The sequence below is a fragment of the Sinohyriopsis cumingii genome, chromosome 4 (genome assembly GCF_028554795.1).
Source record: "Sinohyriopsis cumingii isolate HCF-2022 chromosome 4, ASM2855479v2, whole genome shotgun sequence".
NCBI lineage: Eukaryota > Metazoa > Mollusca > Bivalvia > Unionida > Unionidae > Sinohyriopsis > Sinohyriopsis cumingii.
In genome coordinates this window covers 134,551,984-134,567,380 of record NC_142964.1, presented here as the reverse complement: position 1 = coordinate 134,567,380, position 15,397 = coordinate 134,551,984, and the positions used below count along the sequence as shown (strand labels likewise).

At 35.8% G+C, this 15,397-nt stretch overlaps 1 protein-coding gene across 3 annotated transcripts in view; it reads right to left on the bottom strand.

Moving 5' to 3' along the window:
- The window catches only part of LOC149802127 (uncharacterized), a 131,898-nt gene that overhangs the window by 48,440 nt on the left and 68,061 nt on the right, over positions 1 to 15,397 (bottom strand). For 2 of the 3 annotated variants that reach the window (XM_089956530.1, XM_089956531.1), the window contains exon 13: positions 5,283 to 5,467. In XM_089956530.1, coding sequence (XP_089812656.1) covers positions 5,283 to 5,467 — 185 coding nt within the window. The remainder of the gene's footprint in view (positions 1 to 5,282; positions 5,468 to 15,397) is intronic. The other variant, XM_089956532.1, reaches the window with a different exon arrangement.

Below are 15,397 nucleotides of genomic sequence, written 5' to 3'. Positions count from 1 at the left end.
TTGTATCACTTTCTGAATTACTAGTTTCCTGTCACAACAACATTTGCAACTGAAGTGATTGTAAGTTCCTCTCCAAGTCTTGAAAATGTCTCCAGGGGTTTGTTTTGTTTGTAGGAATGTTTCCAATATCTGTTGATTTGAGAATATTTTGAAGATCCGGTCCCCTACAGTAGACATCTGAATTTCTTTAATTTTAATAGCCTTGGGTATGGTGTTGATGAATAGGAACTGAACATAAGCTTTGGCAACTTAAAAAATGTTTATAGAAGATAGTTTCAACCTTGGGAGGTCATGAAATACAGTCTGGCACATACTTTGAAACTGTATGCCTGTAATCTCAATTGCCATCTCTCTATTCTTGCATGAAGCCTTGATTTTGGATTGTTAAAAAACTTTCAGGAGCTTGTGGTTACTGACTAATATAAACAGTACAGATAGAAGTTCTCACCACCCCAAACTATCACTAGTGCTTCACATTTGGTCTGTTAATACTGTTTTCTACACTTAAAAGTGTATAGGCATAGACAATAACCTTTCCATTCTTGGCATAGGCAATAACCTTTCCTTTCTAAGTTAATAATGCACCTAGACTGACAGAACATTGCATCAACAATTGTGTTTCCTTATTAGGATCAAAATACACTATTACTGCATCACTTGCTAAATCTTGTTAGAGTTTTGCAAATATTTTCATGTGTTTTCATTCCAATCCCATGACTGGTTTTGCTTGATTCAGGCATGATGAGGTTCTTCATTAATTGTTGAATAATTTTGGATAAATCAGAGTTTGTCATGCCAGGAAAACTGCTTACTTCTGAATTATTTGACGGAATACTGGCATTTTTATTGCTTCCACTTTCTTTGGATCTGGAGAATTCCATCTTTGCTGAAAATGTGCCCAAAGAACTCAGTTTTGTCTTTGTTGAACTCATATTTATTTTTGTTTAGTGTCAACTTTTATGCAAGAGAAAATAGATTCTATGTTTTTTGTCATATTCTTCCTGAGTGGGAACTTATACCAGAATGTCTTTGCTAAAATTGCTTTTGCCACAAAGTCCTTCCAGTACTGTACATCATGTTTGAAATATCTTCACCACTAATCATATTCTAAAAATGACATTTATATCTCTATATTTCTATACATGAAGTCGAGAATGTTACAGTGTTCCTTAATTTTTTGCCCACTTGACAATTTAGATATAGATTGGAGAACACAGTCGCACTACAGAGATTTACTAAGATTATTTATCATTGGCGTGATGTGTCTCTCGCAAAACACCGCTTCATTGGACAAACACATATCAATGCAGATCTAGATTTCATCAAGATCTGTTGGTGAAGCTGGGTTACAGGAACTACAGTATCATTAGTGTAAAGGTATATTTCTATGACTTTTAAGTCTCCAGCCCTATTTTGCGCAATTCTTCATGCTTACTCTACACTGTAATACAGATTTTTGGAATAATTTGCTAACTCTGTGCTTGTTTCATACCTCACATTTCCTACATTTCCTTTGGTTACGTGGACTTGACCTGTTACAATCCTATCTTTAGTTTCAATCATGGCCTGAAACTTGCCAGGTATATGTAATTTGGTCACTGTTACATAGGCAAAAATACAATTGTGTGTTTACTGCACTTTAAGCTTACATCTCAGCCTTGCAAATGTATTAATGCTCAGAAATGTATCAATCAGCACCTCTAGTTTTGCTCCGTCTACTTCTATTGTTGCTTGAGATGCTGTTGTTGGTCTTGAGTTTGCAGGCCAGAGGTGTGTATTCTTCATCTGAGCTCTTTGACAACTACCTAACTTGATTTCTACTTTGTTTTCCATCTTGAGTCTTTATTTACAATTTCTGCATGTTTGGTTTCTGTACTGTTAGTTGATGTTGTTTGCTTTCTCCATGAACCATGGTCAGTGAATTCAAAAGTTGCTGAAAGCTGCCATAGCTTTGTGTGGAAATCATCAACTGATTGTCAATTTCTCTCTTTTCTCTTGATGAAGTTTGAAGATTTCAAACTTGTGGGTATTTTTTGGTGCGAAGTAAATGTCAGTTTTTCTATAGTCATTTGGCAGTTATCAAAGTATCTTGAAAGGCTTAAAATATATCAGTTTCTTCCTTGCCACCATAATGTAAATGCAGCACATACATCAGTGTTTTGTGTCTTTGATGTCCATTCTGAACAGAAGATTATCAAACCATTTGACCCACTTCTTCCATCGACATCATGTATGATTTTGTGGACAGAGAATGGTGGAAACTGTGCAAGCTTGCAGCCATTATCAGAGATGAAGACTTTTACTAGTAGTGTACATCATGGTAGCAGGTCTGTTTCAATCCTGTCAGTAGAATGACACAACCTTCCTAATTCTTCCCTAAGCATCCTTAGGTTTATCAGCTATATCTTTGTCACCACTGTCATGCTTCTGTTTTGTACTGAAAGGCATTGACTTGTTTCTACATACACATTTATTCCATGGCATACATATTTAAACTGACCCACTTGTCAAACCAATATTTAGCACACTATATATCAGCTTTATCTCTAATCCCTAGGTCGCTGATTCACCAATGGGAAGGTTTATATTATCACACAGCACTGTCTATAGAACACAACAGTCCTGTTTTATTAAACGAGACTGTAATCAGCACTTACACAACTCAATCCAAGCTTTAGGTGTCTCCATTAGTACTGACATTACTTATCATGTTGAAATTGTATTCAGTTTGAAATGATTGCAATTTTCTATCTTATACTGTAATAGCTTAACTTTTAAACATTACTAAATGTTGTTTTTGTAGGTTTAACACCATTTCCCAGCTTAATATAGGCTAAACATGGTGGCCAAAATAAATGGCGGAGGAAGAACCCAGGGAAAACCCTGGTAAGGACCACCAACACATGGGAAGCTGCTGGTAGCTTTTTCATATATTCACATTGGCCAAGCCAGAGACTCAACCCCATGCAGATATAGTTGAGTTGGCAGTGATTGGTACCAGTTGAAAGGTAATCGATCACAAAATAAAGTGTATAGTCAATAATACAGACAGTTTACCACTGAATAAGAAGATTAGTTTTAACTTCCAGCTGCACTGGTCAGAAAAGGCCTTGGCTAGAATGCTTATAACATGAAAAAAATCGATGTTGTCATGAGCCAAACCAAATACTGAACCTATATTAACAAAGCATAAAATATAGGTCACAGTGATCTTCATTGGGTCTAAGGGTGTAGTACTAGCAGAGATGCAACTATGAAGTTTCATGTTTAACATAAACAACACACATCAAAATTAACTTAAACACCACACAATTTCACATTCACTAAAGCATGAAATACAGGTCACATAGACCTCTTTTTGTAAAAGCAGTGTAGTAGTTATTACGATGCATGCACGCACCAGGTTGCATGATTTTAGAAAGGGCAGCATACTTATAGAATGACAAAAACTCCAATGGTCATGTAATAAGTGCAAAACTTAACCAAAACCAGAAGAGGATGAAATATAGGTCACAGTGAGCTTCTTTCATTATTTGGGTGTATCACAGAGATGCACATCATTATCATTTCATGCCTAACATGTACAGTGCATGAGAAATGAACATCAAAGGCAAAATTTAATCCAAGTCACTGAAGCATAAAATATGGGATCATCATAACCTATTCTGTAATGTGGGAGAAAGGCTTGTTATCACGTACTCCCTCTAGGCATGGGGTTGATTAGAGGTGCTCGATCACGATTACAGGTTGTTTGCCACTGATGATTACGATTACAATTACTATTTCACTTTATTTGTAAATTATGATCACGATTATGATTACAATTAAAGGGGGATGATTTGTTTGCTTTGTTTGTTATCATATTTTTTGTTCTGGGCAGATATACATTGCATAACTGAAAAAACAAACAATTGTAACTCTGTGTAAATGTTCATTGATGATTATTTACACAAAAATTATAATAACAAATGAGCATTACTTGGCACATTTTACATCACATTCACATCAACAAAGTGAAGTACTTGGCTTCGATAATCATCTTGTGAGATCAGCCTTCACAAAGATGAGACATTTATTTGAAGTCTACTTCACTGCAAACTTTATACCTGAAGAAAGAGTTGCTAACTGAACATGAATTTTTGAATTAACAAATGATCACCTAAAATTATAAGACAATGTATATTTTAAGAAAAATTAGCTCATATATTGGCCACCTAAAATTACCCACTCCTTACTGTAATAGTCAATAGTCATGGTCTTTTGTTTATGGAAACTTTATTATTCCTGTAGTAATGATTACACTATGCGATTACACTGCCATTGAAAGAAGATTACAATTACTATTGTGATTATACAGCTTGTAAAATCTAAGATTATGATTACCATGTTTGCCGGCCTATAAGACAATACTTTTTTACCAGAAAATTTTAGCTTCATCTTATACTACGAATTAACTTATATATGAATTATATCATTCAAATCATTTCATTGTCACAAAATGTTTTGTATGGAAAAAATTCTCCAATAAGTACAGAAAATAATGTGTACAAAATATTTCATTTTGGGGAAGGGATCGTGTAAGAAAAAATATAGGACCCACATTAAGAAGGATTTTAAACAATTACAAGATGGTCAGTATTAAAAATTAATGTGCACTAAAGCAGCATGCACTAGTAATTTATGTTGCTAAAATTTGCTTACATATGAACTTACAAGTTAGAAGATGTATAACCATGACAAAGACAGATATTCCATCACATTTTTCTTCTTCTGAATCGCTTGGATATGGTCACTGACAATTTTTTCATGTGTAAAAAAGATAAGCATACTAATCCACAGACATCATCATAGCTGTTATTGTTGTAGGGTTTAACGCCATTTTTCAGCACATGATAGGCTATACATGGCAGCCAGTATTAATGGTGGAGGAAGAATCCGGGAAATCCCCGGAAAGAACCACCGACTCTCGAGAAACTACTGGCAAGCTTTCTCACATACCCACATTGGCGGAATCCAAGACTCGAACCCACGCAGACAGTTGAGATGGTGGAGATCCATAACAGTAAGTGCTTTAGACCACTTGGCCACTCGGGGCCCCCCATCATAGCTGTTAATTGTTCTTGACATCATTGTTCTTACATTTTATTATCATTATTATCAGCATTTTTATTTTCGCCTTCTGACATATCATTGAAAATGTGTGAATAAGTCAATGTGACTTTTACATTTACTATATGCTACAGTTTTTATACATAACCATTTTAATGCTATGATTTTCATACTCTCATCTCCCTCCATATCCATCCACATAGAATAAAGCTGTTGAAGCCCACTTCCTTTTTCATATGACAACTCGGATTCAAGATGTACCTCACATTCCTTCTCACCTGGCATGGGGGTCTTTTCAAAGATTTTGTTAAAGATGTAGACCTCATTCTCCTCACAGTATTTTGCAAGCATGTTGTACCTAAAAATATTAAGAAGATTTATTTTCACTTTTTGTAGTAAAACAGCACACACAAAAAAGTGCTTGCTCACATTCATTTTCTTAACTGATCTATAATCATTTTACAGGGTTTTATTCACCTACCTCCACAAATGAAGAAAAAAAGTAGTGAAACCCAAAGAATATATCTTACTACACTAACTAGACAGCTAATTAAATTCCCACAGAAGGCAATGCAAATGCTTGGCTATAATTACTATACTTTTCTTGTAATACTGTAATACTATACTTTTCTCGTAATACTGTAATACAATACTTTTCTTGTAATACTTTTCTTGTAACAAGAACATATCCAATGCACAATCCAGGAGGAAACTTTTATAAAGGTAAGAAGAGTCCCTCCAATAGACTGATTCTTTAATAGCTGAAAACAATATCCCAGAATTCAAGATAAGACCATGTATTCCTTTTATCTAAAGGTGTTGAAACAATCTCTGATATTTTTCAGAGATAACAAAATGTTAAACTAGCTGCTATGGGTGACATATTGGATATCAGATTGGCATTGTTTTCATTAGAATAAAGTAGACATCATTGAAAGTCATTTGGTTAAAACCCCATGTCAATATGACCATCTGATCAGGGGTAGTAGCAATAGCAAGATGTTCACAACACCCATTGTGGCAACCATACTGGATGTATGAGAGGCACCATTTTCATTTTCAGCTATGCAGAATATGAAGCCTATTCGTGAAAATCCCATATTCATATAAATATCCATTTTAGAGTAGAGGTAACACTGTTTTCAAGATAACAGCCATGGTGGCCATGCTGAGGGTCAATTTGCATCATTTTCATTTAGGACCATCCAGACACCACTAGAACTCTTCCACTGAAAAGTGATAACAAGATTTTCAAGATGGCCACCATGGTGGCGATACTGGACATCAGATCAGCACCATTTTAATTAGGACCAAGAAGACACAATAAGAAGTCTTCTGGTTAATGTCTTTGAGTTTTTGATGAATAATGATAACAATATTTTCAAGATGGCTATTATGGTGGTTATCTTGGATTTCAGACATGCAACATTTCCAGTTAGGATCAACTAGACATCAGAAGTCTTCTGGTGAAAGCACGAAGGCCAGTCATCTAAGAGAAGTAGCCATAATACAATCTTCTAGATGTCTAATGTGAGGCCATACTGGATGTCAGATTGACACCATTTTCATTTATGTCCAATTAGACATCATAAAACAGTTTTCAGTGAAAACTCCATGCTGAAATGATCATCCAACCTGGAGAAGTTGTGATAAGATTTTCAAGATGGCCACTATGACCAACAAGAAGTTCTTTAGATGCAGCCTTGTGCTGATACAACCATTCATTAAGGCATAGTAACAATAACAAGATCTCATGAAAGCATCAATGGCAGCAAATCCTGGATGTGCAGGCAGCACTCGTTTCATTTAGGCATCATAAGAAAAGTCTTCTTGTGAAAACATCACAACAATATGACTTTTTGTTCAGTGACATAGGAATAACAACATTCAAGATGGACATCACAAGAAGTCTTCTGGCAAAAGCCCAATGTTAATAAGATCATCCAGTCAGGGAAGTTTAATATGTTTAATGTGAATAGACCAAGTAAGATTGTTATCCACGAATACACCAAGAATTCTATCTTGAGAGGTCATATTGAGGCTCACGTTGTCAAATAGAACGTGTAGTTTGCTGCTATCTAGCCTTGCTCGTTTTTGTTGTGTTGTAACTTGTAGGACTTTCATTTTTTCTGTATTTATGATCATACTGTTTTCCTTGCACCATACTTAAAGTCTGTTGAGAGCATCTTATAAGTTATTTTCAAGTACTGTTTTGGTTTTACCATTCTCAGAAACTGTAGTATCATCTGCATATAGGTCAGTGAAAGAAATTGAAGTTCCAATCTTAAGAGGTAAATCATTGATAAACAGAATGAATAACAGAGGTCCAAGGACAGAGCCTTGTGGTACTCCACAATTACTATTTTTACTTTCAGAAAGTTGACCATTTAAAGATACATTTTGCACTCTATCTGTTAAGTAAGAAGTAAACCAGTTTAGAGTGTTTTCACTGCATTTATAGCTTTTTAGTTTATCAAGCAAAATTTCATGGTCTACAAGATCAAAAACTTTACAAAAATCAACGATAATAGTGCCTACCATTTCTCCTTGATCAAATGCTTTCAGCCATTTATCAATCAAACATACAAGTGCAGTTTCACAGAAGTGATTCTGGCGAAAACCAGACTGATTATCACGAATAAGATCGTAAGTGTTTAAATAGTTGAGAAAAGAATCATGTACATGTTTTTCTAGTAATTTGGAGAGAGAAGGAAGGATAGAAATGGGTCTGTAGTTATTTACATCATCTTTTGTTCCTGCTATATGCAATAGTATAACCACGGCAGTTTTACATGTTTGTGGAACTTTATTAGACCTAATACTTTCACTGCAAATAAAAGCTATACTCTCTACAATTGCAGGTGCAGCTACCTTTAGAAGGAATAACACCCAGTTTGTTCCCCATAACACAGGTTCAGGAACTGTAGCCAACACCCCTTCTACGAACACAGACTACTTGCAGATGATCAGAGCAGGATGGGAGGAGAGAAAAGCGACAGTAAGTATTACATTAAAGTTTAACTCCAATCCCACTCCAAAAATCTTTTAATATCAGTAATATGTGACATGTCACTATTGTGCAGCTGAATTTTCCAGTGTGGTAGGAGGCTGATGACGTCTGAAAATAGTATAAACAAGGATATACTCACCCTTACAGTAGGAATGTCCACTACTGTAAGTTAGTATTTGCTAATGCCACTTTTGTGCCATAGTGTATCAAAGAAGTAAAGTAGGATGAGATGGGAGCACGTGACTGTCAAAACATGGCTTCCATATCATCCTCCAATGACATGCAAGTTAGATAGCCTGATGAAGTTGCTTGAAACTCATGGACTTTATTCTTCATGAATCAAAGGTATCTTTCAGAAAGGGACTCACAAGTTCTCTTGATGGCTACAACAATGCAACTAGAAATTAGTGGGTGCCAAGATATCAACAGAGAGTATAGGAAAAAGTTGTTTCCTACCCTTTCTTCTTCCTTTACAAATAGCCAAATAGAAAGCCCATACTGGGAACACGAGTTGATTTTTATCATCCTCAGTACAGATACAACTGAAACTACAGACCTCTATAGGGAGTGAAGATAGTGAAGGAAGCTCTTTTCTTTGTTTGCTTCAAGGATATTTTGGCAAATGAGAGATAAAGACCTGCAATTGCTATTTACTGTAAACACCCTTCTTCTAAAGTCAGGGCATGATGCTTGTTTGTTCATCTTGCAAAGGTGCAAAACTGGAAAACCTCTAAGTCAAGACAAAACTGGAGGTACTTTGGGATGTAATGGTATGTATCTCAGGAGGTTGATGGAAAGCACATTTACCAGGCCTTCAAGGATTCCTGATTCAGGCCATGGTTTCCATCTTGAAAAGTTCCTTCTCAATAAGCTTGTTTAAGATGGAAAGGTCGATAATCAACTTACACTATCTGCCTTTTTTAAAAACCTGTAACAACTGGAAGTAGAAGTTCGAAGACACCCTTTCTACTATGGCCTTCTGTAGAAGGGAATGCGTCTTTTATTTAAACTGCACCAGGTTTTGATTGTTGGAAGGGCATCTGGGACCATGCAAGATTAGACGTACTTTGAAATGAATTCTTCATTTATAATAATAATAATAATAATAGAAATAATGACTTTATTAAAGATGAGGCTTTCTAGAATGTTGTGATGGATCTCAATGCTGGCATACATGACGGGTATTAGCTTGTGCCAGGCAGCAACTACCCAGTCATGGTCAGGAAGGCTTACTTTATAATCGGCATGCATTAGCAATGGACTCTGCTTATTGGCAGTGACCAGACTGATTGGGATGCAACATATATCATCCTGGCTGATAAAACAAACCTCAACCTGTCCAAGAATGGAAGACAGTTCGTTGAAATGTCTTCTTGTAGCTGTGCAAAACTGGCCATCAATATGTTTAGTGTCATAATCATTTTGCACTCTAATTAGCTTTACTGGGGCAGCGGTTACATGACACTTACCTTTTGACAATAAATTACACGTAGGAAGGATATGAAGGTATAGTCAACTTCGACTTATATTAAAGCCATCTTTTTTAAAATGCTCTGTTAATTGATCTAAGGTTTTGATACTTCTGTAGACTTCATACTGTCTTTTTTCATGAGATATAAAGTATAGTTTGCAAAAGCAATGGTTGTTCCTCTTTGATTTTTGGTTGACCACATCTGGCCCTGATATTCAGTTTGTGTGCAGTTCAGGAATATCTTCCAATAAAGCATTCATTTTTTATTTTTTCAAATCCCTTGCTTTCTGGGATCTTCTTTGATCATCAATCTTCCTCTTTAGTTTCATTTCCGACTCAGTTTGTCTTTTTTGTTTATCTTTTAAGTTCTGCTCATTTGAAAGTAGTCCTTACATCTGCCGATTATACAAACCAACGAGGTCAGAGTTTATGACGTCAATTTGGGACTTCAAATGTAATTTAACATTAGCATTTCTCTGAGGTGCCAAATAGCTTGTAGAAGGCAATGTTTCAAAGTAATGATATTCAAGACATCAGTCGGATGTTCCTTGGACTCAAATAGTCCTGAGTAGAAACCTTTGTTGAAACTGATGGTGCTTGTTTTGTCCAAAAGTTATTAAGTGATCCTTTTTTCGTAATGGAGATCGCCTTGAGCTCTTGCAACATATGGTTAACATTTTCAGCCAAATCTGTGTCAATCTTGATACTATTCCACTTTATAATGAATTCATCTTGGCACATCCTTTTGGTTTTTGTAGGATATGCTAGCACATAAGCACTAAATAAAGACTGATATAATTTATTTTTATCCATTAAAAATAATGTAACATTGGACACCTTATGTTATATGGTTTCAATAGTGTAAATGTTACTAGTGCCGCAAGCTGGCTCAATCCTCATAGTTCTTCTCTCCCCTCATCCTGTCTTTTTTAGTTCTGCTTTTTTTAAATGTCGTTCAAGTCAGTATTTCCATTTATACACACTATACACAGGCTGGAGAAAATTGATGCACATGTTTTGTTGCCGTGCATTTTTTTTATGCAAAGGATTCGCATAAATCAATCAGGATTTATTTAATATCCAATGCAAAGGTATAGTCTGGTTCCTTGCTTCATATGCTCCCTGCATTGCACTCCGCTATTCGTATAGATGGCAGGGTACAGTTTCAATATATCAATATTCCAGTATGGTCAAATGTTAATTGATTAAACTTTGATCTCTCCAGATTAGCTAGACTGTTGTGTTCTAAATACCCCCCCCCCACAACACCGATGCTGATATTAGCATCTCCAGAATGATAATGAATGGTTAGGAACTGCTTGTTTTATATCAGTCTACTTCTAAAGCACACACTTTACTTAAATGTGTGATTTCATTAAGTTTTATAGAAAAAATTATATGAACTTTTCACTTGTGACATTGACAGCAAACATAGCATTTCTGTCATACCCTCCTAAAATTATAACTTCCAAATCTCTTCTTGACATTCATGAAACATTGTAAAGGAAATTTTGATTCTGTCCTGATTCTATGGTGGTAAACAAAGACCAAAAGCACTGTAGGTTGCAAAGAATTTGAAATCTTTCAAGAAATGCAGTCAGTCATAATTCACATTGAAAATAATGCTGTGCTTTTTGCCACAAAGTAGTCACTTTTCTAAAAACATAATACTATTTTTAGTTTGATGAACAAAACATTTTCCCTTATAGCAATGTCTGATTATGTGAGATGTACATAACTTTTGACATAAACCATTTTCATCCAAATTCTTAAGGTGGCAGGGTACAGTTTCGTAAATTGGCCCCTGGCAAATTTCTTAACTTAAGGCTATGGTGTGATTTTTTCAGCTATTATTGTTTACTATTTAAAGATATGGATATATTTGTGAACTAAGTGTTTCAGGCTTGTGTTGTTCTTGAAATTGATGTCAGGCATGTACACCTTCCATAGCTACTCTGCAGTATGTTGATAGTGAAATACGAATAGTTGGCTAGGAAGAAGAGCTAGCCTCCCATAGCAGCTAGCAGTAAACACATTGGTTTGGGAGAAGTAGAATATCTCAAAAATGGCTTGGATGACAACTATTTTCAATTGCATCAGCCTGTTTAGCAGGAGTGTCATCTAGGAAAAGGGCATGTGTTTGCACTGTGAGCATCACATGGTGTCAAAAATGACTGTCAGACAAGAAATTTGTAGGTATAAATTTGGGGTTGGAGTGCATAAACTTCTGCTATGAACTGCCATTGACTTCTCTGTTCAAGTGGATAATATTCTTATGCTTTGTTTTAATATATGTATCTAAAAATATGGACCATTTTGACCTCACTTGTGTATTTGAATGTTTATGATTTTTTATACTAGGTCGCTGATTGTGTCATTAAATTTGTACAGAAAAACTGGCCCCTGCCCCCTTTAGCAGGGAGCATACGAAACAGGGAACCAGACCAGCATAGGTAATGTTATGACGGAGTAGCTTCCCTTAATCTCGCGAGCTCTCACTCATGCGATTTCCATAGAGCTCATCAAGATCTCGTCCAGATGTTTAATGTCAATGATTGTTGCACTAGAATGTGATCACCAGATTAAAACGGCTTGGACTAAGAATCATTAGCGAAGAAAGTGAAAGAAGCAGAACACAAAAGAGTAACTATGTATCTAACTTTAATGAAAAAAGGAGAAAGTAATTCCCTTGACTGGAATACGGCACATCCATTAGAATTACCGGTGTGCCTTCTGATCGAATGATTGCGAAGACTGCAAACATGAATAATCCTTTCGTGATAGGGTTTAAGAATAAAAAAAATTCTGCCACAAGACATCTAGAGAACGCATTATCAGCCAATACATTATTTCACAACAAAAAAATCAGTAAACTTGCTGCAACAAATGCGTTATTTGGATTACAAAGTCAGGGGGTCATTGCAGATTTCGTTGGTTTTTAACTTGCTGCAATAAAAGTTCAAGTGTAACTTATTAGAAAGAAGATTAATCATTGGCCTTTTTGATTTTTGGATAAATGTCTTTTAGGACAAGTACAATGAAACCGATGATAGTCCATATTTTATGACAGGCAGTAAGTTAACTGCCATTTGGTTAAGAAGACTTAACTGGCTTTTTGTATTGGCTTATATGTAATGTGTTGGTCTATCATATTGCTACAAAAAGATTATGAGTAGACTCTTAAAAGTACGACTTTAAACTAAAAGAAAAATGAATTAATAAAATTATTCTTTGAATGGACAATGCACTGGTTTGTTAATTGTGCATGTTGGTTTATTTGTATTTTTAGAGTGAGAGAGAGAGAGAATGTTGTGCAAGTTGCAATATCCAGTTTCAAGCTGAAAATGTGTGGGTGAAATGAAAATTTGTCAGTACATTTTTGACCCCCACATTTTTTGTCTGACCCCCAGTTCTGACACCAAGGTTTTTTTCAACCCTCAATTTTACACCCCTGGGTGATACACTGCATTCAAGCTTCAAAGACCGTTTATGATCTAGCACTTCAGTGGTGCCAATAAAATATTTTCAATAAAAACAGAAAAAAGCTAACATTTGATACATTTATTCCCTTTAATGTGTGGCATCCCAGCATGACACATGGCCCAACCTTGGTGCTACTCAACTAACTGCATTTGTTGTTTTTTCACAAAAACAATATTAAAAGATTCACTGTGGATCGAGTGGTCTTTCAACTTGCTAAGCTCATGTGTCTTTGATCTTGTCAGACTATTGACAGGATGGTGATAACCTGTTAGCCTATTGTTTTACTTTTCTAAAATCTAAGTTTAATCACCAGTAGGACTGCAGTTTATTTAGTCCACATTTTGTTTTGAAAGTGTGTAGTTCATTATTACAGACCTGCCAACCCCGACAAGTCCATCTCAGTAAGGAAGCTGATTTTCTTCCTTAAGATATACCAGTTTTCAGTAAGGTGTAAAAAACATCAATAACTGCTATTTTAAAGCTGGAAAACGTAATTAAAAGTTTGACGCAGCGATGATAACATTATGTTCAACTGAAAAGTTTGTAAAGTATGCGTAGACCTTATTTCCCACTAATACAGTTGCGCAAACTCTTGTTCCAAACCCTATGCAACTCAATGGCTTGTTGCTATCTCTCAACTTGACATAATTCTTGGAAATTCTTTTTAACATATCAGATGGCAATCATATCTCCCGCCATGAGACATACTCAAATTGGCATGTGATGTCCAATAAACATAATTGTGTCCTTTCCATCTTTTATTTACAAGAATCTGAATATTCCTTTTTATTCTTCTGTGTTGATTATTAACACTTTCTAGAGGCTTATTTTCCATTTCATCTTAAACATTCATCACTTTCGGGATGCCATTTTTTCAAAATTCTATAATCAACAGTTTGATCATGCAGACGCTTCGCATGAACAAATAGGTGCAGTTTAAAGTGTCTGGGGTGCTGCTGTAAAGTTAGTCCTAATTTCACTAATTGTAATATGAAACCCAGATCCAAAAATAAAACACAGCTGAATCATTTATCCAGATTTTTTGGTAATGATCCTTTTTCCATAGTTTTTGCTTGTATGCCGTAAGTCCGTATTTTATGGGTAATTTTCATAAGACTTGTGGCAAAATTGTAAGAGTTAGCAGGTCTGCATTATATTAAAAAAGAATTACATACCGGTAAGTAAAAAAACCAGTTAAAGGTATAACAATTACCCAATATTTCATCCTACATAATATTAATATAAGTTGTCCATGTGAGAATTTTTATCTACTGTGGATAAATAGTTTGAGGATGCAGGTCACAAAATCATTTTTGTTCTCACCTTATTTTTGAAAGAAGCGTTCCACACTCATATTTTTTGTGATGTCACATTTCTTCACCCCCCTCCCCTCGGCACAAAAGTTGGACCCCCACTGCGTGATATCATATGTGAATGACCCCTAGCAATCTTGTAAAAAGTAGTAGTACTGAATTAACAAAATCATATAAATGGTTGTTTCTGTGTGCTTTAATTCAATTAGCTCCAAAATGTCACTTGACAGTAAAAGTAATCAGACATTCCACACTGGATTAGAATTGATATACACCAACAGCTGGTTTATGTTATATGTTCACAAAGGTTATATGTTCACAAGGGAAAAATACTGTCATGGCAGTCTTTCCTCCCCTTCCTAACAGTACTGATGGCTTGTATTTAATAAGCAGTACAGAATGCATTCTGTAGTTATTCTTCTATAACATTACATTGACTAATAAGCTTTTTGAAAGCTAGGCATGAGTCAATAGAGGTGATGCACCAATCATCCATTATGCTCAACCAGATTTCTGAAAAGAGGGTTAGTCGAGTTCTTATGGGAATTGTTGGAAGAGTGATGCAACACAGGAAAGGGAACAAGTCCCTATGGTTATCCTTTCCTTTCTTATAAAGGGAAGAAGGGTAAATAAACTTCCTCCCTGGGGCTTTCTGGTCACCTTGTCTTGCAATGGATGGGCAAGGGGGAGATTTTCAGTGGGTTTGCTTCTTGGACTGGGCCTGTATCCCTTTGAAGCAATTTGCTGATTGTTCCAAGCACAATCAGGATGACTGAGATTCCTGGCCAATTTCAACAGGGCAGCAGCAAATTCAACGGTCTGATGTTGTTGGTCTTTAAGGGCTTGAGATGCCATGGAGTGAATGAGCCCTCTGAAGAGGGCTCTGCCTCCAGAAAAGCAGAGTAAAGATGATGCATCAGTAAGACTTTAGATGTGTCCAGAGCATCCTGTGAGGATGGAGCAACTGAACAGACATAAAGCATGCCTAGAGGTTGTGGTAACCAACTTCAG